This window comes from Macaca nemestrina, unplaced genomic scaffold (assembly GCF_043159975.1).
Source record: "Macaca nemestrina isolate mMacNem1 unplaced genomic scaffold, mMacNem.hap1 Scaffold_130, whole genome shotgun sequence".
In the NCBI taxonomy this organism is placed as follows: Eukaryota; Metazoa; Chordata; class Mammalia; order Primates; family Cercopithecidae; genus Macaca; species Macaca nemestrina.
The window spans coordinates 1-27,122 of NW_027257613.1; the positions used below are offsets into that span (position 1 = coordinate 1).

Genomic DNA, 27,122 nt, shown 5'->3' on the forward strand with positions numbered 1-27,122 from the left:
GGCCCCTGCGCCGTGCTTGCCTCCTTCACACCTCTGTGAGCCTGGGCCCCATAGGCGGGGAGCCTGAGCGCAGACAGGCCATGCACCTGTGCCAGGATAGATGCCAAGCACACCGTGAAATGGGCACAGCTTGGTGCAGATGCTCATGGTACAGGCCGGCCTTCTTTACAACTCCCAGGGCCGAGGTCCTGGCCAGTCTCAGCCCCCGCACCAGGCCATCTATTTCTGCTTCACAAAGCCCCTCTGGCTAGGACCAGGGCCGCCTTCAGCCTGAGCTGATGAGGCCAGGGGCACAAGTAGCCGCTGTCGCAGATGGAACCCTGAGAGAGCAAAGCCAAGCGTCATGTCTGCCACACACGGCATCATGTTGGGGGAATGGGATTCAAAGCCAGCCCCTGGCGTTCCCACACATGCTTCTCTGATGCAACCAGTCTCCAAACCCACAGGCTCACTGGCCTCTCCCAAAGCCAGTGTGCTGGGAACGGTGGAAAGCTTCTGATTTTCTAGTGTCAGAAACATTCCGGAGATTCACACAGGAAACCAGGTACGCCGAATGGACATCTGTCACACACGCCACCCAACAACAGCTGAATACACAGTCCTCTCGAGCACCCACGGGACATTCCCCATGACGGACCATGTGCCAGGCCACAAAACGAGCCTCAGTGAATGGAGAAGGACTGAGACCAAAGCAGAGGTGTTCTTCAGCTGTACTGGCATGAAACTGGAAATCGACAGTGAAGGAAATGTGGGAAATTCAAAAATATGTGGAAACTACACACTCCTACACAACCAGTGAGTCAAAGAGACCATCAGGGAAACCGAAAACTAATTTGAGAAGAATGCAAACAAATGCACAGCCCGGGCCAGCGCAGTGGCTCACGCCTGTCATCCCAGCACTGTGGGAGGCCGAGGTGGGAGGATCGCTTGAGTCCAGGAGTTTGAGATCAGCCTGGGAAACACGGTGAAACCTCGTCTCTACAAAAAAAAAAAAAATACAAAAATTAGCCGGGTGGGGTGGTGCACGTCTGTAATCCCAGCTACTCGGGAGGCTGAGGCATGAGAATGGCTTGAACCTGGGTAGAAGTTGCAGTGAGCCAAGATTGCACCACTGCACCCCAGCCTGGGCAATAGAGCAAAACTCTGTCTTTAAAAAAAAAAAAAAAAAAATAGCACAGCCCATCAAAAATTCCAAGATGCAGTTAAGGCAGTGCTGAAAGGGAAATTTATTACTGTAAATGTCTACATTCAAAGAAAGAAGAAAAATCTGAAATCAAAAACCTAACCTTCCACCTTGAGAAACTAAAAAAAGAATGAACTAAACCCAAAGCGAATAAAAGGGAGAAAATAATAAACATAAGAGTGGAAACGGGAAGTAAAAATACAGAGAATGGAAAAACAAAAGAGATAGTCAACAGAACCAAAAGTGGGTTTTTTGAAAATAATAACAAAATTGACAAATCTTTCACCAGACTGACCAAGAAAAGAAAGATAGGACACAAATGACTAAAATCAGACTGAGCACCATGGCTCACGCCTGTCATCCCAGCGCTTTGTGAGGCCTAGGGGGAAGGATCGCTGAGGCCAGCATTCAAGACCAGCCTGGGGGAACATGATGAGACCCCATCTCTAATATAAATAAATAAATAAATAAATAAATAAATAAATAAATAAATAAGAACCCAAGTTTCTCAAATCAGAAATGAGAGAGGAAACATTATTGCCAACCTGACAGAAATAAAAGGATTCCATGAAAACACTACGAACAATCGTACACCAACAAATCTGACCATCTAGACACAACAGCCAAACTCCTAGAAGGACACAAACTACGGAAAGTGACTCAAAAATGACCCCAGGTAAGCACGTGGGGTATCAGCCCCGCCCTCGGTCTCCTCGACCGATCAGCCCAGGGTGGGGAGACAGGGAAGCATGATCCCCGTTCCCTGGCCTGCATTTCCAAGTCTGAATCCCCCAGCACCCGGGGGAGGGCCTCGTACGAGGAGGTGCCACAGGCCATTGTGCCAGGAGCCACCGGAGGCTGCAGTGGGGGCTGGGGCACTGGGTTCCTGCAGGGTCTCCTTCCAGTCAGAGAATGCCCCTGGGGAAGAAGCCTGGGTCTGAACCCCCCAACCCTCCTTGGGCAGATGTGTGGGACCGGGGCCCCTTCACACGGTCCTTTCCAAAATCTCATCCCTCCTAGGGCCAGGAGTGGGTGCCAGGCCTGCGCTGGGAAATGGGCAGATTTGACCACAGCCCCTAGGGCTCTGGTCCAGGCAACAGGAGGCACCTCTGAGTGGTTTCACTGTGCCATGACGTCCATCCTGGGAGGATGGCCAAAGTGCTGCAAGGCAGAGGGGACCCACAACAGTATCCCTTGTCTCAGCCATTTCCCTGGACTCAACTTCCTCATCTATCCTCTGTGGCCTAGATTTCGGACAGCCCTGCCCACCTACTGTCCGTTCACTGCTCAGTCTGCAGTGACTGTTCCATAGCACTCCATGGCTCCCCAGTGCTCTTGGGGAAAAGGCCAAGCCACAGTCTGAGGCCTCAGGCCCTGCTTAGCTCTCCAGAAGAGCTCACCATCCAGCACCCAACCCACCCACTCCCAACTCTGCACCTCCCTGCATAAGCCCTGCTCACTCACCCCCGCTCACACCCCACTCATCCCCGCTCACACTCCCGCTCACTCACCCCCACTCACTCACCCCCACTCACACCCCACTCACCCCCGCTCACCCCACTCAACCCCGCTCACAACCCACTCAACCCCACTCACTCACCCCCACTCACACCCCACTCACCCCCGCTCACACCCCACTCACCCCCGCTCACAACCCACTCAACCCCACTCACTCACCCCCACTCACACCCCACTCACCCCCGCTCACACCCCACTCACCCCCTCTCACACCCCACTCACCCCCGCTCACACCCCACTCAACCCCGCTCACAACCCACTCAACCCCACTCACTCACCCCCACTCGCTCACCCCTGGGCATTCACACAGGCTACACCACCAGCCCCTCCCCCACCACCAGCCCCTCATCCACCACCTATTACTAGACTAAATCCTCTCAACCCTCTGGTCCTAGATAAAAGAGGCTTCCCTAACCCGGGGCCAAGTGCTGCCCCACCATCACGCCACTCACCCTTTTGCGGCTTCTGTGGCCTGAAGCTCACATTCCCACGCTCAGTCTCTGTCACCCGCGGACCCCACAAGCCCCATTTGTGGGTGGGGCCTGGCACACTCTGCACAACGAGCTGCTTTTGCATGAACTACTCTGCGGCTTTGGGCAATCACCCGCCCGTGTCCTCTGTGAAGTGGGATGACAGGTGCGCAGGCTGCCGACATACCAAGCAGATAACACGGGCACAAGAACTGGCGTTCAGGGCCTGGCTCATGGAGGGGCCCCAAGTCCCAGCGCAGCAGATCCTGCCTTGATCCCAGGGTTATGTCTAGGAATTCCCAGCATGCAGGACTTTCAGTGCTCAAGGCAAGATGGTCCCTGGGCAAACCAGGAGGAGCTGGCTGCCTCAGAAGGGCACAGAGGGCCTGGCCCTGCATGGGAACCGCCTGTCTCCAGGGCGCTTGCCAACATCTGCTGCTGGCCATGACTCAGCACTTTCGATGGTGGAAAAACCACCACTTGTTTCTGAATCACAAACCCCAAGTGTGCCCTGACCCGAGTGGCCCCAGAAGGTGCGCAGGAGGAACTGGGGCACTCACTCTCCACATGGCCCATCTCCACGGCGACCAGAAGGGCTCACTCATAGTAGCCCTTGCCCTGCTGGGCCAGGCCCTGGCGGGTGCAGAGGTGGCCCAGCTACAGGAGCACGTGGGTGAAGTCCCGGCCACACTCCCTGCAGGGCAGGCACAGGGTCCTGAAGTTGGCCAGCACTACTGCCTGGTTCCTCCGCTGGCCCAGGTCCCAAGCCACACGTGAGGCACAGTAGTAGCCCTCGGCTGCCTGCCTCGTCCGGCCCGTCCTCTTCAGAGCCACGGCCACCATGTTGGCAATCACACCCTCCTGGTCCTCGCTGGCCACCACTGCGTCCTGGACAGACTGCAGGAAGTTCAGGGCCACAGGGCTCTGTCCATGAAGCACGTGCAGCCAGGCCAGGCCCACCAGGCAGTCCACGATGGCACGGACTCCGGCAACAGCACTGGCTTCCACCGCCTGCGTCATGAAGGTGATGGCTGGGCCGTGGTAGCCATGGTGGCTGTACAGTTGGGCCAGGCTGGCGTGGAGAAGGCCGCGCAGCGCCTGGCCTGTGCCCGGGGTTAGGGAGGCCAGCGCTCGCCTGAGGTAGTGGGAAGTCTGGGTGAGGAGGCTGTGGGGCTGGAGGGCGTTCTGGAGCACCAGGTTCATGCTTCTCAGCGATCCGGCCGGCGAGTCCTGTGTCCTCAATGAGGCCACCTTGACACAGCTCAGCACCAGGTGGGACAGGCACTTGCGGCCAGGAGTAGGAGCCAGGAGTAGATGTCAGCCAGGAGTGGGGAGCAGTCTGAGAGCCACGCAGCCTCTGGGGCTCCCGAGTCCCTGTGCAAAAGCAGCAGCCGCTCTAGGAAGGGCAGGGCCTCCTCGGGCTGCTTGAGGCGCACATGGTGTCTGGCCAGCAGGAAGCAGGCCCGGGCCTCGGCCGGCAGGCTCTGGCCACCCACCGCCTGCTGCAGCGCCAGCTGTAGGAGCTCTCCCTCCACCTCGGTGCTGCAGATGTTGCCGGGCGTCCCCAGGAGCAGGGCCATAACTTTGGGAACCGCCTGTGTACACTTCTCCCGGTTCTGCTTCTCTTAAACGCTGGCCAGGTTGGCGTACACAGCCACCACCAGGAACAGGTCCCCAAAGCTGCCCTCCAGGGCCCCCAGTGCTTCCTCAAAGTACACCCGGGCCTGGGACAGCTTGAGTCTCCTGCTGCACAGCCACCCCAGAAGGAAACAGAGTCTGGCCAGGGCCATGAGGAGGCCAGCTTTCTTGGCTGCCCCTTGGGCCTGTGCCAGGCACCCAGTCAGCTCCTCTTCGTTGCTAAAGCTGCAGAACATGCCACTCAGCCATGGCAGCACCACGTCATACAGGCCACGGAAGCTGGCCTTGTACCCGGGGGCGTTCAGGAACAGCAGCAGTGAGCTCAGGGCCTCCGGGTCCTCCCAGTCGTCCTCAGCTTCCAAGCAGAAGGAGGGCTCCTCGGGGTCCTGCAAGCTCACGTTGCTGGATGCCGCACAGAGACCCCAGGACGCTGGCTCCTGGGGGCAGCCTGGGCAGGTCTTGCATTGTTCCAGAACATTCTTCACCTTCGGCAGGGTCTCCTGTGGCTCCGGGCCCAGGCAAGGCGGAGGTATTTCTGCAAGTCACAAGAACACCTAGACAGATTAGAGTCCAGCAGTGAGTCCTTGGTCCACTGGGGGCAGGGTCCCCGCATCCCCGCCCTCTGTGTCCCTGGCGCAGCTTGCCATGAGCCCTTGAGAATTATGTGCAATGCAAACCCGGGGCCTGGAGCACGGAGGAACTCCGGCACTATGGGGACACAGAGAACACGCAGGCCCGTGGCCCGACTCTCCTACAAAATCACCCTTCTGTCCTGCTTTGTCGCCACCTCACAGCATGGTTTGAGGAGACTATGTCAGCTCAGTGATCCCTCAGAGATGCCTTTCCCTTTAGAAAGAATCAAAGCCTTCTAACTGGACCCATGTATATGCAGCACTACAACTACAAATGCAACTTTTGTCAGCATATTGGGCCCCCCGGTGCGGTACAGGAATCCATGAAACCCTCAACAGCCAATCAGAGCTATGGATCAGCTCAAAAGCTGCTATGCAAAATTGGTAAAGCCACCGACGGCACAGGACAGGGGTGTTGTACCCATGTACCCAGCTCCGTGCAGGGAAACGGACCATCCCTGCAGGAAGGATGGGAAAGCTTCCAGGCCCCTGTGGCCACCTTCACCTTGGATGGTCTGAAAACCTGAAGCCCTCAGTTCCTAAAGGGTTAACAAAGGCCAGCCTGCTCAAGCAACCCACTGGTGCCTGCTGGCTTTGGTGGATTCCTAGCCAAATCCCCCTCCCAGAGGTGAGCAAACAAGCGCATTTCCTGTCGGAAAACCTGGGATGAAAGGAGGCATTACTGGGAAGGAAAAACCTAGATTGAAACAGACTCTCTGTTTCAAGCTCACACGTAAAAAATATTTTCAATACAAACTGCCTCCTTATTCATCTGTAAAGCCTTGGAATTAAAAAAGTAAATAAATACGATTTCGAGGCAAATGTCTGACTTGACTACACTAGATGAGCTAAGAAATCTCCCCCACCCGGCAGAGGCACACAGCCCCTCCCAGCCACTACCCTGGCCTCCGGGGCAGCTGGAGAGCCACGTGCCTTGGCTCCAGAGACTTTGGCAGAGGGTGGAACCACCCCCTCCCCGAGGCAAACCTACAACAGCCTTCCCTTCCTCTCTGGCTCCCCTCAGGAAGGAGCAGACCCTTCAAGGACCTCAGTTGAGGCCCCTGCAACCTAAGGCTCTGAATTCTGCTACCCGCTGAGGACAGTGTGGCCTCCCATCTCTGAGGCGGAGCACAGGGTGAACTGTAGCTTCTCCAGGTCATGAAAAAGGAACCCACAGCTACATGTGGGCCCCAGCAGTGGAAAGGATGCCCCACCTCGGTCGGGGACCAGGCGGGGGTCAGCATGTTCATTGGAAGAAGTGTGGGACCCCACGGCCTCCAGTGCCAGAGTAGACGGGAGGTTCAGGCCCACCTCAGGCGATGTCCCTCAAGTCCCCGGCCCACACCACAGAGGGGTGACAGCCGCATCCAATGCCCACCGTACTCAGCTCTGTCCCCTCCCCCGGCGTTACTCCAAGGCCCAGCTCATAACCAGAGGAAGCCTGAGCCACGGGCAAAACCTATTTTGTTCCCGAGGCTGCTCGGTCTCAGCTTCCTCTACTGAGTCTGGCAAGGGAGAAAAGAGAAGCAATCAACACCCCCAGCCAGCACCTCTGGGCCCATGTCAGGTTGAGCTGGTGTCGGTGTTGCAGGGTGAGAGCATCGCAGGGTTCAAGGGTGGAAAGTCATATCATCCTCCTCCCTCCTGGATCATGGGAACAACATCACTGGGGGGTGGACACTTTCTGCGATATTGGGAGTAACATCGTCTTCTGTGCCTTGGAATATTCAGGACAATATCACGGGGTGGGGCTTGTACATCTTCTGCAGTATTGGGAATGAAATTATCCTCTCTCCCCCTGCAAATTCTGAAAGATATCACAGAGTGGGTGTTCACCTGCTGCGATATGGGGATTAGCACCATCTTCTCCCCTTCCGGATATCAGGAAGACTATCACACGGGGGTGTACGGTGTCTCCGATACTAGGAGTAATATCAACCTCTCAGCCTTGGAATATTACGAAGAATATCACAGGGTGGATGTACACCCCCTGCCATATTGGGAGTAATATCAGCCTCTCCTCTCCATGGATATTAGGAACAATATCCCAGGCTGGGTGTACGCCTCCTGCTCTATGGGAAGTCATATCATCTTCTCCCTTCCAGGATATTAATAACAATATCACAGGGTGGGTGAACACAGCCTGCGATACTGGAATTATGATCATCCTCTCCCCCTCCAGATACTAGGAACCATATCACAGAAGAGCTGTACCCTCCCTGCGATATTGGGAGTAATATCATATGCTGCTTCTGTGAATATTAGGAGTAATATCACCGGGTGGCTGTCCATTCATTGCTATGGTGGGAGTCATGTCATATTCTACCCCTCTCAATATTAGGATCAGTGTCACAGGGTGATTGTACCCCTACTGTGGTATTGAAACGAAAATCATGCTCTCTGTCCCTGGATATTAGGAACAACATCACAGGTAGGTGTTCACCCCCGGCAGTATTAGAAGCAATAATATGATTAATTAGTAAACATCAATGATCGATTTTAATAATTATCAGGCTGGTCTCGAAGTCTTGACGTCAGGTGATCTGCCGCCTCAGCCTCCCAAAGTGCTGGAATTACAGGCGTGAGCCACCGCGCCCGGCCAACACTTCTTGACATCCCTTTTTGGACCTCAAATTTAGCATGCCGAAAACACACTTTAGATTCCCCCTGCTATAACCCACTCCTCCCATAGTCTTCCCGATCCCAATAACAGCATCTCTAGTCTTCCAGTTACTCAGGCCAAAGTCCTTGACATCATTCTTAAAACTTCTTTTTCTCTCTCTTGTCATCCAACCCATTTAAACTCTCCTTTCAAAATATGTGCCAGACCTAACCACTTCTCACCTTTCTTATCATTTCCAACCAGGTCCAGCTCTCATCATAGCGCTCTGGGTTACTGCAAAAGCCTCCCAATCGCCAGGCACAGTGGCTCACGCCTATAATCCCAGCCCTTTGGTAGGCCAAGGCAGGTGGATCATCAGAGGTCAGGAGCTCAAGACCAGCCTGACCAACATGGTGAAACCCCTCCACAAAAAATATAACACATTAGCCGAGCATGGTGGTGGGCGCCTGTAATCCCAGCTATCCGGGAGACTGAAGCAGGAGAATCACTTGAACTCAGAAGGCAGAGGTTACAGTGAGCCGAGATCCTGCCATTGCACTCCAGCCTGGGTGACAAGAGCGAAACTCCATCTCAGAAGGTTTAAAAACAAAACAAAACAAAACAAAAAAAGCCTCCCAACTCACCTGTCTCCTTCCGCCTTTCACCCTGCCCTGCATTCTACCTTCCACTCTCAAATATTTCAGAAAAAAAAAAAGAATTATATCCACAGAGAGAGAAAGTACAAATGGGGTGAAAGGTTTGGGGAATCTGAGGGAAGAGTATATGGGAATTGTCTGTACTACTTTTGCAACTTTTCAATAAGTATGAATTATTTCGAATTCAAGAGTTAAACAAAGAGGAAAAAAACAAAACAAAAAAACACTATATCCCTTTGTGAATCCATCCTGTCTTTCCCCTGGCAACTTAAGGACGCTCTCGACTAAGCACATCTATTTTTTCATGAACACTAAAAGAACTCTTGCCTAGTTTTGACTTTCTGTGCTTGGCAGTAGAAGTATGTGTGTGTCTGTGTGTGTATTTCATATATATGTGTGTGTATATATATATGTGTGTGATGTGCATGTATATATAGAGAGGGAAATATATATATATGAACATATATATATAAATATATATTGTTTATTTATATGGTAATGTGTATGTATATAAATATATGTGTGTGTGTGTAGATATATATAATACATACGCCATAGCCTGTCCTTAACCAGTTTTAAACTTAGTCGGAAAAACACATACCTAAGCAGAGAATTTCAAAATAATATGATCAACATTTTGATAGAGGGATGTGTTGCTATGGAACACGCTGCTAAGACACAAAACCTCCTAGATGGGGCAATGAATGAACAAAGTTTTGCACCTACAGGCACCCCCTCTGATATCCCCTCCAACCTTTATAGTTATATGCATTTGCTTCCCCCAGGACCCCTATTTCATAAGGGTTAGTCCTAGAGTCTAGCAAGTTCCTACTACAGCTGGCACACATATGCCATTCAAGAAACAGTGGTGGAGTGAATGACGAGTTAAGAACCATTTGTCAGCCAGTGCTCAGTAATACAACATGCACTGGTATGCAAATTCTATTTTTGTTGAAAGCAACAGCAGGATCACAAATTATCTTTCCAGAGAAAGCAAACCTCAAAAGCTTCTTTACCCTACTAGAGCACGTCATAAGAAGCTCCCCTTATATAAAAGAAAACCTCCTTCGTTATCAATGGCATGTAAACCTAATAAGCCTTCACCTCTGATGACATCTCTTCCATCCCCAGGGCTAGAGAAAGGAGGTTCCGGAAACCCTGGTAGTTGTGAAGGTGGCTCCGAGCTCTGACAGTCTTGAACCCTGCGGGCGCGGAGGTCACACAGCAGAACAACCGAGGCAAGCATCATCAGGCTTCGAGTAGGTTTGAACCAGAGGTGGCAAATAGGCTGCAGCCAACCGAAAACACCAGAGATTCATGGTGGCCACCTGAGGGGTTGTGCTCTTAAAAAACAAAAATAAAAAATAAAAATTAAAAAATTAGAAAAGGAAGGGGTCAAGAATCCATCAGGTCTGACTGAGACGTGTATCAGTGACTAACACCCCGTATGACAAAAGTACTCCCGTGCGCTTTGGGTACTCACAGCTTCAGCAGTATTCAAAGGCGTGCGCTGCCCTAAGACTAAGCCACGGGAATACCCCCAGCAACACTGCCAGGAGAAACGTCTCCCATGGATTTGGCTAGAAATACAGTTGTCTTTAACAAATTAACATGGAATAATTAGAGCCTGTGAGAATGCCCTTCTCAATGATAACAGTTATCACTACAATCTCCAAACATCTGCAATCCTGCAGGGAGGAGCTGTGACAGTGCAGGCCACATGTTCAGATTGCTTCCCAGATTGCCTGTTACAGAATGAAAGAAATGAAACCGCCCTAAGAATGTCTTCAAGTCACATTTAGCCAGTTGTTCCTTTGTGTGCATCTCTGTGCTAAAATGGCCATTCTTCCCCACAGCCTGAAGTCATATGCTAAAATAAATGAGACTCACATGAAGCCAGAAACGTGCAGATGCGAGGAAACCCACACAAACGAAATGGGCTGGAGAGTGTGGCCAGGAGGATGGTACTTCCCAGGAAGCAATTACTCCATCTCTGCCCACGAAGCAGGCAGCTGTCATTGTCCCCAGGCCCACGCCAGCCACTCGAAGTAGGTTCTAACCAAACTACCTCCAACAATCAACGTAAATACACCACACAATTGGCTTCTGAAAGGACACCTTGCAACCAACAAGAAACTGTGAGCACAACTTTGAAAAACTGTGCAACTAAAAACCTTGGAAAGGGATCAACACTGCCACATTTTGACTCAAATACTGTTACGTGGTAGCACCGCAAGAATTCACTGAAACAAAAGAATGAATGAGGAATACGTTTCTATAGGAATCAGAGGAAGCATGACTAACCATTTAAAGAAATAGGTCAAGAAACTGCTAGGTTCAAATGCTACCGTGAGACACTGTCAGGGCCTTAGGCAAATTCACTTCTCTTGGTCCTGTTTCTAGGTTCATCAAAAACCCGCTTTGGATTAGGGAATCTGTTGCTTCCCAAAGCCTTCCTTCTGTGATTCCAGCCTAGATTTTAGGACTGCTCTCCCACTTGGTATATGAAAGCACTTTCTATGTAGAATAGCAGGAGTACATTTCTGTGTTGAATGCGGTTTGGGACCTACTCTATGAGGCAGAATATCATCATGGAACTTTAAGCATGTCGACAAGGTGCACTCTAGATAAGGATAACACAAAAGATGTGGCCATACACCTGTGCATGCCTGGCAGGGAGATGGGGAAGTCTCATTTAATGAAGCCGGGGTGCCCGTTGCACCTGAGCATCCTCAGTCCACGTCAAGTTCACAACGTCCTTCTGACATCAAACCACATGTATCCCATACTTTCCCATACTTTCTACCCAAGATTAAAATATGCAGAGCACCGTGATAAAGAGGCCTCCAACCCCAGCATGTGGGCTCTCATTCTGTAGAATTACATACTTTTGGTGCAAAATGATCACCAGGCTGCAGCGGCAAGCAAGACTGGGCTCCGTGGGGACAGCAGGCCCTGCAGCAGCCACCACTCCTGTCGCCACAGTCTGATGCAGCTGCAGAGAAGCTGTGGCTGAGGCCATTCACTTTGTGAGAGAACCACACAGGAGGGAAAAGGTAGGGAAGGTAGGGAAGAGGCCAATGTCAGGCTTCTGAGCCCAATCCGAGCCACCGCATCCCCTGTGACTTGCAGGTATACACCCAGATGGCCTGAAGTAACTGTAGAATCACAAGCTTGCAGTGAGCTGAGATCCGGCCACTGCACTCCAGCCTGGGTGACAGAGCAAGACTCCGTCTCAAAAAAAAAAAAAAAAAAAAAGAAGTGCAAATGCCCTGTCCCGCCTTAACTGATGACATTCTACCACAAAAGAAGTGAAAATGGCTGGTCCTTGCCTTAAGGGATGATATTATCTTAAGGGATGATAATTCCTTTTCCTGGCTTATTCTGGCTCAAAAAGCTTCCCCACTGAGCACCTTGTGACCCCCACTCCTGCCTGCCAGAGAACAACCCACCTTTGACTGCAATTTTCCTTTACCTACCCAAACCCTATAAAACAGTCCCACCCTCATCTCCTTTCCCTGACTCTCTTTTCGGACTCAGCCCGCCTGCACCCAGGTGATTCAAAAGCTTTATTGCTCACACAAAGCCTGTTTGGTGGTCTCTTCACACGGACACGCATGACAGGCAGGTGCAGAGCCAGGGAAGGACTTGTGATGAGAACGGAAAGGAATGCGTCTCCCTGTACACACACTCGGATTTTATGACAATGTGCGCAGGGGGCTGAACTGGATGCCTGAGAAATTCCTACAAGTTCTTTTGCTGATTTTCTAAATATTGGTGTAAAATCTGAACTCAGACAAAATTTTTTTAAATCACTTCAATCAACATTTTTGTCTAGTGCTCAGCATCATGTCTACGTGATCATCTAGAAAACCAACTTCTGTTCTAAGGCTCACATCCTCCTATAAAGTCCCAGGGATTTTACGGGGGAATGCACCTCTCATTCGCATCAAGAACACACACAACTACCATTCAAGAAATGCTTAATTTGCTTACATAATTTTTTTAACACCCAGATTTGAAATACAACAGAGAAGACAACTTTTTGATAGCTCTGCTTTCCAACTGCGAACTGTGGGTGGAGAAAATAACCTGCCATGATTTCTAACCAGTCAACAACCTGTCTTCCCTGGCTGCAGTAGGAGCAATCTTTCTGAGCTCAGGAGGAAAAAGAACCCAGCTGGTTAGGGGACAGATAACCATCAGTTCTCAGCGGGCTTCCCGGGTCCCAAATCCCCATGTGATACTGGAAGAAAAAAGCTATCAATGACCAAGCATCTGAACGCTTATCCCACCTCGCCATCTGCTTCTCCTGCCATCCAAATTTGAAATTAATACGCCTGCTATTAGGGAACAGAGTTGGTGCTGCATCTGTCTTCCTAAAATGACAGATAATTACCAGCCCACAATGGCTTCTAATCAGATTTGAGTAGTCCCTTAGACAGGAAGCTAAAGTGCCTCAGCACTAAACTGAGAAGAAAACAGGAACTGGAATGCTCTAGGTTTGATTTTTTCCCCCTTGTTCGAAAGTGGCTGTTCCCGAATCTCCTTCTACTGTCTTGTTTATAAAATGTATGAGAAACAGGGATATTCAAAGACATGATAGAAATGGCCACTTTTTCTAGGTACAAACTCGTGAACATTATTTTCAGCTGCTGGGCTTTTTCTCCACAAACTGTGAGCCTGGAGTACATTTTCTCCCTCGTGGTTACACATTCAGAGTCAGGGAAGGTGGCTTTAGCAGTAAAGAGGGGAGTGCAGTGAGAAGTGACCGGACACTGAGAAGGACAGACAGGGACTCTACCTCGGTGGCCTACAGCATTCCTGGGCCTCTGCCTTTACTTTTCTATCTGTACAAGGGATCTAAAAGCCCGTGATTCTAGGCCACGACAGCTCTTCATACACACATACACTAACATCACACGCCTATGTGAAAAGCTGTGACACTTGGCTGATTTCCTGAAGAAGTTATCTTGTATCATTTCCACTCAAGTACTCCACGTCCTTCTGAGGATGATGGGCTATCCCACAGCCATGTGTGTAACCTCTCCTGCTTACGATCCCTGTTCACATAGCATTTTCCAAAAGCATTTGGTGTGAAGTGACAGAAGAAAGAAGAATAAGGTTCTTTCAGCCCATTCATTCATTCATCCATTAACAAATATTGACTGACTATCTATGTGCCAGGCACTGGTGATATAACAGGGAACATATATTTTTGTAGGTAGAGACAGACAACCAAAAAGTATGTTAAAGAGTGATCAATGCTGTAGAGGAAAATACACCAAGAAACAGGAAAGAAAAATACCCCTAGCCACCCTACACTGGGGTGATGCTAGCATTACAAAATGGAAACAGCGGCCGGGCGCGGTGGCTCACACCTGTACTCTCAGCTCTTTGGGAGACTGAGGCAGGCAGATCACTTGAGTTCAGGAGTTCAAGATCAGCCTGACCGACACGGCTAAACCCTGTCTCTACTAAAAACATAAAAATTAGCTGGATGTGGTGGCACATGCCTGTAATCGCAGTTACTCAGGAAGCTGAGGCACAAGAATCACTTGAACCTGGGAGGCAGAGGTTGGAGTGAGCCGAGATCATGCCACTGCACTCCAGCCTGGGTGACAGAGCAAGACTCTGTCTCAAAAAAAAAATTAAATTAAAAAAATGTAAACAGAGAATAAGATACCAAAAGAAAGAACATGAACGATTAATTGTAACAAAAGCCTTTGTAAGCTGATACTTTCCTTCCTGGATCCTTGTCCCTTACAAATGGAAAAAAAGGGTGGGTAGGGGGTAGTATCTAGTCCAGGGTCCATCCCCAGCCTCCTCACTCTGGCAATCACGAGTCCCCAACTCCTGGGGAGGGGTACTTTCTCGGCTGGCTTCACCCACATGGAAGGCACTGCCACAGGTGTTCAGAAACCAGGAGTACCTTGAAATGGGCAATGTGCTTTGGGTAGGAGACCTACAATTTCCCCAAAGAAACCACGGCACAAAAGTGACCCACATAGGAGGAACCAACAGCTGTTAAATACTTGGTGGCAAAAACTGATGTCATACCTTCTGTACAGTAGACACACACCCAAATAAAACTTGCGAAAATAGCAGAGAAAAAGATACAGCAGACATCCAGTGCCATTCTGTTACAGAAATATTTTTATCCCAAAGCCAGGGACCTCTCTGGAACACTGTTTATTTCCATGTTTCATGGAAGATGTTTGAGTGCACTCACGTGCGTCTCAACAAACTTCCAGTCTCTGTTCTAAACCCTGTGGCTCCTCAGCAAAACCCAAAAACAAGTATCAGTTTTCCTTCCAAATGGGAAATTTCCTGACCTAGCGAAACCAGCATCAAATCCACTTATTATGAGATAGCTGATTACAGGTGAAGCCCTCTAGTCCAGGATGACTCCCCTCCTGCAGGAGCCGGAAGGATGGGCAGAGCACTGGCCTGCCAGACCACATCTCCAGGCAGTTTGAAACCATGGCTGCTCAGGTAAGCCGTGATAAAAATCAAAACCAAGTATTTCTGAAAAGTGTTCATGTCAAGAACCAGGCCGGGCGCGGTGGCTCAAGCCTGTAATCCCAGCACTTTGGGAGGCCGAGGCGGGTGGATCACGAGGTCAGGAGATCAAGACCATCCTGGCTAACATGGTGAAACTCCGTCTCTACTAAAAATACAAAAAACTAGCCGGGCGTGGTGGCGGGCGCCTGTAGTCCCAGCTACTCGGAGGCTGAGGCAGGAGAATGGCGTGAACCTGGGAGGCGGAGCTTGCAGTGAGCCGAGATCGCGCCACTGCACTCCAGCCTGGGTGACACAGCGCGAGACTCCGTCTCAAAAAAAAAAAAAAAAAAAGAACCAGACCTCGGACCAGACTCAGCAGAAATGGATGTTGCACGGTTTGTTCAGAGAGACCTCCTCACCATGTCCCCTCTCCGCGGGACCTCCCTCCTTGCACTAGGGGCCCAGGGACAATGGACCACTCTTTTACCCCTAGCCCAGTGCATTTTCAGGAACAGCTCCCAGACTGTACCAGACCCTGAAATGTATTCACTGAATGCACTATTTCTTGAAATGATCATAAATCACCTACTATAACAAGAATTGTTTTAAAAGTGTTCTCTCTCTCTCTCTCTCTCTCTCTCTCTCTCTCTCTCTCTCGGGAATCGTGCCATGAGTTGGAGCAAGCAGCTTTGCTTCTCTCTACTGCAATTCTATCACTTGCAAAATGTTAACAATTACTGTGTTCACCCATAGCATTGTTGTAAACAGCCTTAAGACCCACTTCATGTAGCCTGCCTGGAGCACAGACCCTGTCACATGGTAAATGCCCACTGAAGGTGAGTTATCTGTAGCTATTATTACCTGCGACTCCAGCGAACAAAAGGAGTCGATCAGGTCTCATCGTATCACCATGAAAGGATGTCCATGTAGACTGCTGAGTGGGAGTGGGGGGACTCAATGTTTATCAGGTACTATTTTGTTTTTTAGAATGTGTACATATATATTTGTAGGTACACTGGAAAGGATCTGGAAGGAAATACACCCAGTGTTAATCGTGACTACCCCAAAGACACATTCATACAAACACATAACAGAAAAACACTCACTATCTTTCTGTCTTCCATAGCATTTGAACTATTTTCAATAAGCATCTATGACTTTTGTAAAGTTTTGGAAAGGAATTTATTGCATTTTTTTCTGGAGAAACAAGCAGGAGCAGGAAAAAGGTGGAAACAGAAGGTAAAATGGAATGGGACTCAATGGAATGGAGTCCAAGCCAGGCTCGGCAGGCACACGAACCACACACCTCTCACTACAACTCAACACCAGCTCTCTCTTCTCTTGGTCCAATGGCCCAAGACTTAGAGATAAAATGTTTATTGTGATCACATCAATCACACCAAGGAGCTTGGAACCACCCTTCCACACTCCTCTGGTTCTGTATATCTGCCCGGGGCTGTTAGCTTTCCTCCTGTGTCTTTGGCTGGCCTGTAATCCCCTAGTGGCGCAAATGCACCCTGACATTTAGCCATCATCCCCACAACACTCAGCCCCGTATAGAGACCAGGGCAGTGATGCCCACTCGGACTGTGATTCTACTTATAAAGCAAAGGACCAGGGGCCAGATGCGACTTGTCTTTGGTAACTCACCAGCTGTTGCTTGAACCAGAACAAAGCCAGGTCTCCTGATGCCCAGAAAAGAGCTAGTGCCTGTCCCGCTAGAAACGTGGTGAAAATGTTTTGCTTGCTGTGAAAAGATGCACTACTGGAGAAGATGGGTGCAACTTCCCATGGAGGCACTCAGTCCAGATCACCAGGAAACAGGGCTGCCGGATGAGACACTCGGCCCAGATCACCAGGAAACAGGGCTGCCGGATGAGACACTCAGCCCAGATCACCAGGAAACAGGGCTGCCAGATGAGACACTCAGCCCAGATCACCAGAACACAGGGCTGCTGGATGAGACACTCGGCCCAGGTCACTAGGAAACAGGGCTGCCGGATGAGACACTAAGCCCACCCACCGGAAAGGAAATCTGGCTGGGCAGTGGAGGGAAATTCACACAGCGCAACCTCAGCAACAGCATGAACAAAACAAAAAATACCTGACTGGAAAGTCATAGTCTGGCTAGCAAATTCGAAACAGAGCCACAATCCTAGCAGCACACATCACTGCAACACAGAGCTTCAGTCAGTGTGCGCACACTTTAAGGAGAAATGTAGAATGTCCATGTTTTTGGAACAAGGGTGCTATTTGTGTGTGTGTGATGTCAAAGAAAACAGCTGAGAAGAAACTGTTGGCAAGGAAATAGAAATAGGCGCCCTTACACATTGACAGTGAGATAACAGTATGGCCCTAATGGAAGGGAATCCAGCAACACCCATCAACATTTAAAATGCGCAGAACCCTGGATCCCACAATTCCATTTCTAGCAATGCATCCTATGAACATATTCACGCAAATATGCAAGAATTAGAACTCAGCATTGATTAATCGAAACGGTTGGGAACAACCTAAATACTTACCGGTGGACAACCGTGTTTATCTTATGCCAACATCTGTGTTTTTAAAAACAAGACACATAGGCTTGGCGCAGTGGCTCACGTATGTAATCCCAGCAGTCTGAGAGGCTGAGGCAGGTGGATCACGAGGCCAAGATATCCAGACCATCCTGGCCCACATGGTGAAACCCCGTCTCTACTAAAAATACAAAACTTATCTGGGCGTGGTGGTGCACACCTGTAGTCCCAGCTACTCAGGAGGTTGAGGCAGGAGAACCGCTTGAACCTGGGAGTCGAAGGTTGCAGTGAGCTGAGATCACGCCACCATAGTGACAGAGCAAGACTCTGCCTTGGAAAAACAAACAAAAACTGGCAACAGTGGTCACAGGGCAGTGATGGGAGTAGGACTGCCTTTCACTCTCCAGGACCTTTTGAACGTCACTCATATTACATCTTCAAAATATGACTACAGTAAATATTTTCAAAGTAACTATGAAAAACTGGGAGAATAATAATATCTAACACACAGGACTGCTGTATAATTAAAGGATGAAAAACATTAAGCACTATCAGAGTTCAAAGGAAGAAAGATTAATTCTAGCTTGGATGTCAGAGCGGGGATCATGTAAAGGAAGTGAGTATTTCAAGTCTTGAAGGATGGAGAAGATTTAAAGAGGCAGAAGTGTGGAGATGATGCCCCAGATGGAGATAAGAACATAGGCGAAGACGATGAAGAGATGAGAAGGTATAAATTCTAAGTGCAGCTCTCAGGCTGGGCTTCAGAACAGGGCTTAGGCAACAAGCTGGAGCGCGAGGCTGACGGCGGGAATGGAAACACTGAAGCCCAAACTTGCGTATCACGCCCTGATCATGAGCCTTGAATGCCAAGCCAGGGAACCCGTCCTTGATCTTAACAATGAAAAATCACTGGGCCGGGTGTGGCGGCTCATCCCTGTAATCCAGTGCTTTGAGAGGCTGAGACGAGAGGACTGCTTGAGGCCAGGAGTTTGAAACCACTCTGGACAGCACGGCAAGACTCTGTTCTTACAAAAAATTTAAAAATTAGCTGGGCAGGATAGCACAACTGTAGTTCCAGCTACTCAGGAGGCTGAGGCGGGAGGATCACTTGAGCCCAGGAATTTAGGGTTACAGTGAGCTGTAACGGCACGCCTGCATTCCAGCCTGAGCAACAGAGCAAGGGCATGTCTCAAAAATCAAATCAAATGAAATGAAATCACTACAAGTTTGTATAGACATAAAGTATAAAATCATACCATATATGATTTAATCCAGATATATAATATAAATTAGAGGGGGAAAAGAGAATTTAGGAAGCTATTATAAGAAAACAAGACTCAACTAAGACATGAGCAAAGGCCCTGGGCTCACAGCACTATCTTTATATAAAGGAATGAACTACCACATTTATTTTCATGGCATCACCAACTTAGATGCCAACAGGCTACAGTATTCTGGAACCATCTCTGTATCAGTCAAATCAGATGGCCATAATACCATAGGCAAATACCATCAAAAACACCATAGGCTGTATGGTTGAAACATTAGTTTATTTCTCACAGCTCTGGAGGCTGGAAGTCCAGGATCAAAGTGTTGGCCAACTCAGTGCCGGGACAGGGACCTCTTCCTGGCTTGCAGACAGCCACCTTTCTTCTTGTTTCCTCACACCAGGGCAGTGGGAGCTCTCTACTTTCTCTTTTTTCTTTTTTTGAGACAGAGTCTCGCTCTGTCACCAGGCTGGAGTGTAGAGTGGCACAATCTCAGCTCACTGCAACCTCTGACTCTCTGGTTCAAGCAACTCTCCTGCCTCAGCCTCCCGAGTAGCTGGGATTACAGGCACGTACCACCGCAGCCAACTAATTTTGGTATTTTTAGTAGAAACAGGGTTTCACGATGGTCTCAATCTCCTGAGTTTGTGATCTGCCCATCACGACCTCCCAAAGTGCTGGGATTACAGGTGTGAGCCACCACACCCGGCCTGGTTTCTCTTCTTCTAAGGGCACTAATCCTGTCAGACCAGGGCCCACGCTCATGACCTCATCTAACCCTAATCACTTCCCAAAGGTCCTACCCCCTAATACCATCACACTGGCAGTTAGGGCTCCAGTACAAGAATCTGGGGGAGACATAAACATTCAGTGTATAGCAATGTCTTTTCAATCCTGTTGAAAAAAACAACCAAATGAGTAGGCAAAGAAGTACCTTATATGTAAACAAGTCAGGACTTTTCATATTTCTGCTAACACATTAAGGTCAATTTAAAATGTCTGATAACAAGAGTCAGCAGCAGAGATAAATGCAAGTTAGTTACTCTGCATTTTAGACCCACATTGAGCTGCCTTTCAATGACATTGTGGCACAAAGAACACTGCTTTCTATTCCTGATTTTGCCACCAAAAAAGCTGGAACATTTCCCTGTATTTCCGTTTATCTTGAAAATCACTGGGCTGACCTAGCAGACCTCTAAGGTCCCTCCCATTCACAAATTCCACAAATAACTTCCTACCAACAGATGCTATACAAATAAATTACACTGATGAAGGGGAAAGCTAACACTAGCAAACAATGAGATGCACACAAGACAAGACATATAGAGAAGTGGATCAACCAGAAACTGGTGGACGATGAGCCAGCGGTGGATAAAAACACATTCCCTAACGACAGACAGAGAGGCAATGGCGCCGAGGTAGTATTGTTGAAGATTTCCTATTTTAAATCTTTAAGATAAATGCCCAATTGTTTATATTCATTCTGATTAAATGTGAACGTGAAAACTGCCTCCAGGGGACACAGACATCTCAAATGTTCCCAATGTATCCAATTTGTCATTTGATATGTTTACTGACAAGAAGAATGCGGGACTGAATATACAAACGGACCATGCCTGATCATATGTATAAAGACAGAACTCAGACCACAACCTGTAGCTGCCCACCCAGGAAACCAATCCCCTATCTACAGTCAACAGCCAGGAGGCCAGCCAGGCTAGCACATCAGACAGGAAGTCAGACTGCTCTCTCTCCACAACCCAGAAACTAAACCACGACTCTGTCCCACGTGGCCAGGACTTGACTCAAAACTGACAGCCACCCTAATTTTGGCCCCTGTTTCCAGTTAGGATCATTTAGAGAAAGCCAAATATGCCCCTAACCAATCACATAGGACACCCCACTTCTGCACAGTCGCCTCCAGCCCCCACAACAGCCCCACTGAGAGCTGTTCTTTTCCATCCTGAAGTTTTCCCACTCCTCATCCGCCACTCACCTGCATGTCAGTCTCTGCCACACGCAAGTGATGGTACCGACTCCCTTGCCACAGCAGCTCTGAGAAAGTCGCCTCTACCTGTCTCATGTGGGCGGCCTTCCTTTATTTCCCCCAAAGAATAAGTCTTCAATGAGGGGCTTCTCTCTATATGGCCAAGCTATACAATTCAGAAGCCCAGCATGGCCGATTCCAAGCCTGGAAAGACCATACACCCCTCAGGTCCTCTTTCCACAAAACACAGCTTCCTGGAGTTCTTAGTCACTCCGAACAACCAGGGAAGGAACCACGTGTTATGGAAAGATCAAGGGCCTTGAGTCAAACTTCTGAGTTCATCAAGTACTTCATCTTTCCACTTAAGAAATTACGTGGCCTTGGCCAGGCCTGGTGGCTCACACCTGTAATCCCAACACTTGAGGAGGCCGAGTTGGATGGATCACCCAAGGATGGGAGTCAAGGCCAGCCTAACCAACATGGAGAAACCCCGTCCCTACTAAAAATACAAAATCAGGCAGGGCGCGGTGGCTCAAGCCTGTAATCCCAGCACTTTGGGAGGCCGAGACGGGTGGATCACGAGGTCAGCAGATCGAGACCATCCTGGCGAACACGGTGAAACCCCGTCTCTACTAAAAAATACAAAAAACTAGCCGGGCGAGGTGGCGGACGCCTGTAATCCCAGCTACTCGAGAGGCTGAGGCAGAAGAATGGCGTGAACCCGGGAGGCAGAGCTTGCAGTGAGCTGAGATCTGGCCACTGCACTCCAGCCTGGGCCACAGAGCGAGACTCTGTCTCAAAACAAAAAAAAAAAAGAAAGAAAGAAAATCAGCCTGGTGTGGTGGCACATGTGTGTCATCCCAGCTACTCAGTAGGCTGAGGCAGGAGAATCACTTGAACCCGGGAAGCAGAGGTTGTGGCGAGCCGAGATCGCGCCATTGCACTCCAGCCTGGGCAACAAGAGCAAAACTCTGTCTCAAAACAAAACAAAACAAAACAAAACAAAGCAAAACAAATGACGTGACCTTGAACAATTTTCTTAACTTCTCTAAGCCTCTATCTTCATGTTCAATAAAATAGTTTTCCCTCCAAGATTGCATTAAACGGAATCCCACATGTAAACCAGCTGACAAATATCAGGGGCCCAACAGCTGTGCGCTCCTACTGCCGCCCCACTTTACCCCAAGGGAGAAGCGCAAGATGTCCAGAAAAAGCCTGTTGATCCCTACACCTCAGCATCCTGTGTTTACACAAGGCGCAGTGGCATCCAGACTTACCGGGGTCACCCAAATGCAAGACATGTTTTGATTTTTCAACTTAGGTACACATGGCTTCTAACGTTCACCATATATGATACATTATTTAGAAGAGATTTTCCTACACTACCCCGTGGTTCTATTTTAGCAGACTTAGATGTGCCATAATAGCTCACTCTCTTAAGCCCTCTTCAGTATCAAAAACAAAACTTTAATCTGTAACACAGTTATCAGCAGTGAAAGTGGAAAAGGCACCTAGGAGTCAAAATGACCCTCTGCCCCGCCCCGCCCCACCCTACAAAAAGCTGTTCAGGAGTATTTGGGCTGCTTATGAGAATGCTGTCTGTATTCCCAGGGACAGACAAACGCCTACCCTGGTTAGAAGCTGCGCTCCTCAGCCTCCGGGGTAGAAAGCTCCCCATACCCTCTACCCAAGGAGAAGAGAAGCAAATGGGGTGGCCAGGCTCCAGGACGTGGACTGTTTAGTGTGGTTTCTGCAGTGCAGGTCACCGCCATGAGTGAAGCTCTTCCTTCCTTCTTTTCCACCCAAGTGGCCAAGTTCCTACAGCTGCTGTTCGGCCTCTACCCTATGAGTCAGCCTAGCCATTCCTCTTCCCCATTCTTCTTCTTTTTTTTTTTTTTTGAGATGGAGTCTCACTCTGTCACCCAAGCTGGAGTGCAGTGGCGTAATAGTAGCTCACTGCCACCTCTACCAACCGGGTTCAAGCAATTCTCCTGCCTCAGCCTCCCAAGTACCTGGGATTACAGGCACCTGCCACCAGGCCCAGCTAATTTTTATATTTTTAGTAGAGACGGACTTTCAACTTGTTGGCCAGGCTGCTCTCGAAATCCCGACCTCAGGTGATCCACCTGCTTTGGCCTCCCAAAGTGCTGGCATTACAGGCACGAGCCACTGCGTCTGGCGGAGTCAGCTCAGCCATCCTGACATTTTGTTCTGGCAAAATTACTCTCTTCTACATCTACCTTCCAAGTACCTAAATCAGAGATGTGGCCCTTCGGGCAGGCTTGAAGAATCCCTGTTTTTGGACCTCAAGAGGTCCTACTAGGGTCTGGGACAATTCCAAGACTTGTGTTCTTAAAGAGGAAAGAAACCTCACATACACAGCTCTCGCAGAGCTCAGGCGAGCCCATATCAGAGGCAAGGCTTGGGAGGCGGCCCTAAGGTTTGGGTGTGCCGTCTATGATAACAGCTAAGAGATCTGAAGCCAGCTGTCTGGGTTCAAACCTCAATTCCAACAGCACTGGCTGTGTGATGTTAGACGACGTCCCCAGCCTCTGTGTGGTTCAGTTTCCTCACTGTAAAAGGGCCACAATAATAGAGCTGCCCTAAAAATAAAGTGAATTGGTGCATATAAGGTATTCAGAACAATGCTTGGCACATGGGGGAGTTCAATAAACACGTATAGAACAGAGTAATTTAGCAATTACTAAATATACTCATGCAGGCCAGGCGTGGTGGCTCACGCCCGTAATTCCAAAACTTTGGGAGGCTGAGGCGACAGGCTCACTTGAGCCCAGGAGTTTGAGACTAGCATGGGCAACAGAGCAATATTCCATCTCTAAAACTGTGTGTAACATACATATATATACACACTCAAATGTTCACAGTGTATTTATAGTATACAAAATAGCTGGAATACAGACTTAACTATTCACTATGGTTACTTCTAGAGAAGGGGGAATGCAAATTTCAGCTTTTTAGCTCACACATATATTCTTTTTTTTTTGAGACAGAGTCTGGCTCTGCCGCCCAGGCTGGAGTGCAGTGCCGGATCTCAGCTCACTGCAAGCTCCGCCTCCCGGGTTCACGCCATTCTCCTGCCTCAGCCTCCCGAGTAGTTGGGACTACAGGCGCCCGCCACCGCGCCCGGCTAGTTTTTTGTATTTTTTAGCAGAGACGCGGTTTCACCGTGTTCGCCAGGATGGTCTCGATCTCCTGACCTCGTGATCCGCCCTTCTCGGCCTCCCAAAGTACTGGGATTACAGGCTTGAGCCACCGCGCCCGGCCCACACATATATTCTTGTATCATCTGAAATATTTTAGCAAATTGTGTGTATAAATGTGCCCCGAAACACATAGCAGAATAATGTAGTTTTGACTCAAAAATCTTCAAATCGTGATGGAATTGTCCTGTGAAAATAAAGTTATAGAGATGAAAAGTCTCCCTCCAGCCTAAATGCTCTTTCATATGACCTATATTACACAAACCAATGCAGACACCCCAATCCTTTCCCCACTGTCCGAAGAATTTTTCAGTGAACTGCATTCCCCTTTACAAACTAGATGATAGTTAGAGTTACCAGGCAAGAACGTGGATCCAGTTCTGCTTTTTCAAAGCCCAATGTTCCTCACATAATAGCAATGCATTCTTCAACCGGTCAACTGCCCCCAACACCTGAGCTCTCTGTTGTACACAACTCAACGAGGCCTGGGAGAAAGCAGGTACAAATTTCACTTACTCAGTAACAACACATCCCACCTGATTCCTCTGCTGGGCTAGTTCTCCAGTCATCTTTTTCTAAGCTTTCACTCGGCTCTACCACACGTACCTAGGCTGGGTAAAACGCTTTGCCAAGTTTTTTTTTTTTTTCGAGAGGGAGTTTCACTCGGTCGCCCACGCTGGAGTGCAGTGACGCCATCTCGGCTCGGAAGCCAGCGCCCGGGTCCATGCAGTCCCCTCCGCGGCAGACGCGGGGAGCCGGGGAGCAGTGGGGACCGGCCCCCACCCGCAGGGCGACCGGGACCCCCGCGCGGGCCCAAGCGGTATCGCAGCAGGCGCGAAGCCCCCGGTGCCACCCGAGGCCGAGACAAAGCCCAGGCGCAAGGACCTCGGATCCCGACCTCGGACCCTGCGGAACCCAGCTCGGAGCCGCCACGCCCGGGGCAGAGACCCCCGCCCGGTCCGGAGACCCGTCGCCCGGTCTCACCTCAGGCCGCCGGCTCGCAGCGCTCGCTACTCGCCGGGGCGCCTGGGCCGACTGGAGCGCAGCTGAGCAGCCGACAGAGCCGAGGCAGCCTCAACAATGGAGTTCCGGGGCGGGGCCGCCGACGCCGCTTCAGCCAGTGTTTCCCGCTCAGGATCGGGCTCGGATCAAGGAGCTGCAGCTGGCGCAGGGCTGCGGCCGGGACACACACCCTGCAGGTGCACACGGCCCCGCCCGCCGCCCGCCACCCGGCCCCCAGCGGAGCCGGGCGCCCAGGGCCCGCCCCCCGGCCAATGGAGAGCGAGCCGCGCGGAGAGGGCGGGGCTTGGGGGAACAAATGGAGGTTGGGCGGGGCGGCGCTGGGACTGGGCGTAACGGGTCCCGCGGGAGGACCGGACCCAAGAGCTGGCTGGATCCTGGCCTCCTAGAAGACCTGGCTCAACGTCCACCTGCAGTCTGGTCTACAGGACGCGCTCATCTCAAGCCCAGAACTCAGGCTTTTAGGACAGAGAGCGAGAGACAGGCTTGCTTTACAAAAAGTGAAACTCAGGTCCAAGGAATAGGATTGCCTGCTGCCCGAAGTCACGTAGTCCCATTCACTCGTTCCCCTTGTCATTCAGCAAACATTTGGAAGCACGTATGGTGGGCGTTAGGAGTGAAGTAGGGCCGGGCGCGGTGGCTCGCGCTTGTAATCCCAGCACTTTGTGGGGCCGCGGCAGGTGGATTACTTGAGGCCAGGAGTTCGAAACCAGCCTGACCAACAAGATGAAACCCCATCTCTGCTTAAAATACAAAAACTTAGCCGATCGTGGTGGTGCGTACCTGTGGTCCCAGCTACTGGGAAGGCTGAGGTAGGAGAATCGTTTGAACCCGGGAGGTGGAGGTTGCAGTGAGCTGAGATGGTGCCACTGCATGCGCTCCAGCCTGGGCGACAGAGTGAGACTCTGTCTCAAAAAAAAAAATTAATAGATGGGAAGTAGAAGCGAACTTAGGCTTTCCCTGAAGGAGCTCGGCCAAGGAGTACCTGAAATGTCTCTGCATCTCTTTAAGGTCTGATAAAGGAACCAGGAGCGAGCACTAATCACTTCCCTTTCCTGCCTCAGAGCTTTCATGTGCTTGCTGTTCCCCGCCTGAAATGCAAGTACCAATGGTATTTATTTATTTATAAAAATGGGGTCTCCCTATGTTGGCCACGGTGGCCTCAAACTCCTGGTCTCAAGCTATCCTCTCCTCTCAGCCTCCCAAAGTGTTGGGATTACAGGCATGAACCACTGTCCCCAGCCCTGATCGTCTTTAAAACCTCTGTCCTCATCTTATTTGAGCTTCCTGCTTCATGTGCCCCCACACCCTCGGTTTTCCTGTACCTCCATAGCTGCTCTGCCCAACTTGTATATGTCTGGGCTCAGGCCAAATGCCCTTCCATTTGCAGTGGGCACTGCCACAGGAAATCTCATGCCCTTCCGGGCTTCACAAACCATCCACATGCTCTGCTGTCTGCCAGAGACATCTATCCCAGTCAGATGCCCAGCCCTGACCTTTCCCAAAGCCCCAGCTGGACACAGGGAAGCATCTCCAATTTTCCGCGGGCCAAAACAGAGTGCTTTATTAGTGCCCTAACCTGCTCATCCACGTTCTTGTGATTCTCTGTGTACAGCCCCTCCATCCACCCAGCTGCTCAGGTGAAAATCTCAAATCCTCCTCCAGTCCTTCCTCCCCGAACCTCTCATGCAGCCCTCTGCCTTCCTAGGACGGTGAGCACCCCTCACTCCCAGCACCAGCTGGGGTGCTGTCTGAGTGGCTGTCTCCCACTTGGCATGAAGTGTGACCTCTCGCCCGGTGTGGTGGCTTATGCCTGTAGTCACAGCACTTTGGGAGGCTGAAGCGGGCAGATCGCTTGGGGCCAGGAGACTGGGACCAGCCTGGTCAATATGGTGAAACTGAAA

The 27,122-nt window shown here is 50.1% G+C and overlaps 1 protein-coding gene across 10 annotated transcripts; it reads right to left on the reverse strand.

Moving 5' to 3' along the window:
- Positions 1–6: 6 nt before the first annotated feature.
- On the reverse strand, positions 7–25,373 carry LOC139361282 (SH3 domain and tetratricopeptide repeat-containing protein 1-like). Of its 10 annotated transcripts, none has more exons than XM_071089896.1 (5): positions 16,854–17,698; positions 9,804–10,042; positions 6,992–7,248; positions 3,154–5,363; positions 7–978 (listed from the first exon to the last, which is right to left on the reverse strand). In XM_071089896.1, the coding sequence occupies exon 4, from the start codon at positions 4,372–4,374 to the stop codon at positions 3,829–3,831; it is 546 nt and encodes a 181-aa protein (XP_070945997.1). In that variant the 5' UTR covers positions 4,375–5,363; positions 6,992–7,248; positions 9,804–10,042; positions 16,854–17,698; the 3' UTR covers positions 7–978; positions 3,154–3,828. The 10 variants fall into 10 exon arrangements, with proteins under 10 accessions (XP_070945997.1, XP_070945999.1, XP_070945994.1 ...); XM_071089898.1 differs by lacking the exon at positions 6,992–7,248 and adding an exon at positions 8,286–8,608 and having other exon boundaries at positions 3,154–5,344; XM_071089893.1 differs by lacking the exons at positions 6,992–7,248; positions 16,854–17,698 and adding an exon at positions 25,183–25,363 and having other exon boundaries at positions 3,154–5,344.
- Between the last annotated feature and the right edge of the window lie 1,749 nt (positions 25,374–27,122).

Excerpts from the sequence above, each read along its gene's own strand:
- LOC139361282 (XM_071089893.1), bottom strand. The coding sequence starts at position 9,948 with ATGATGCTTGCCTCGGTTGTTCTGCTGTGTGACCTCCGCGCCCGCAGG. Across the intron at positions 5,345-9,803 it reads TGGAAGAGATGTCATCAGAG|AAATACCTCCGCCTTGCCTG; the intron begins GTGAAGGCTTAT and ends TGTGACTTGCAG.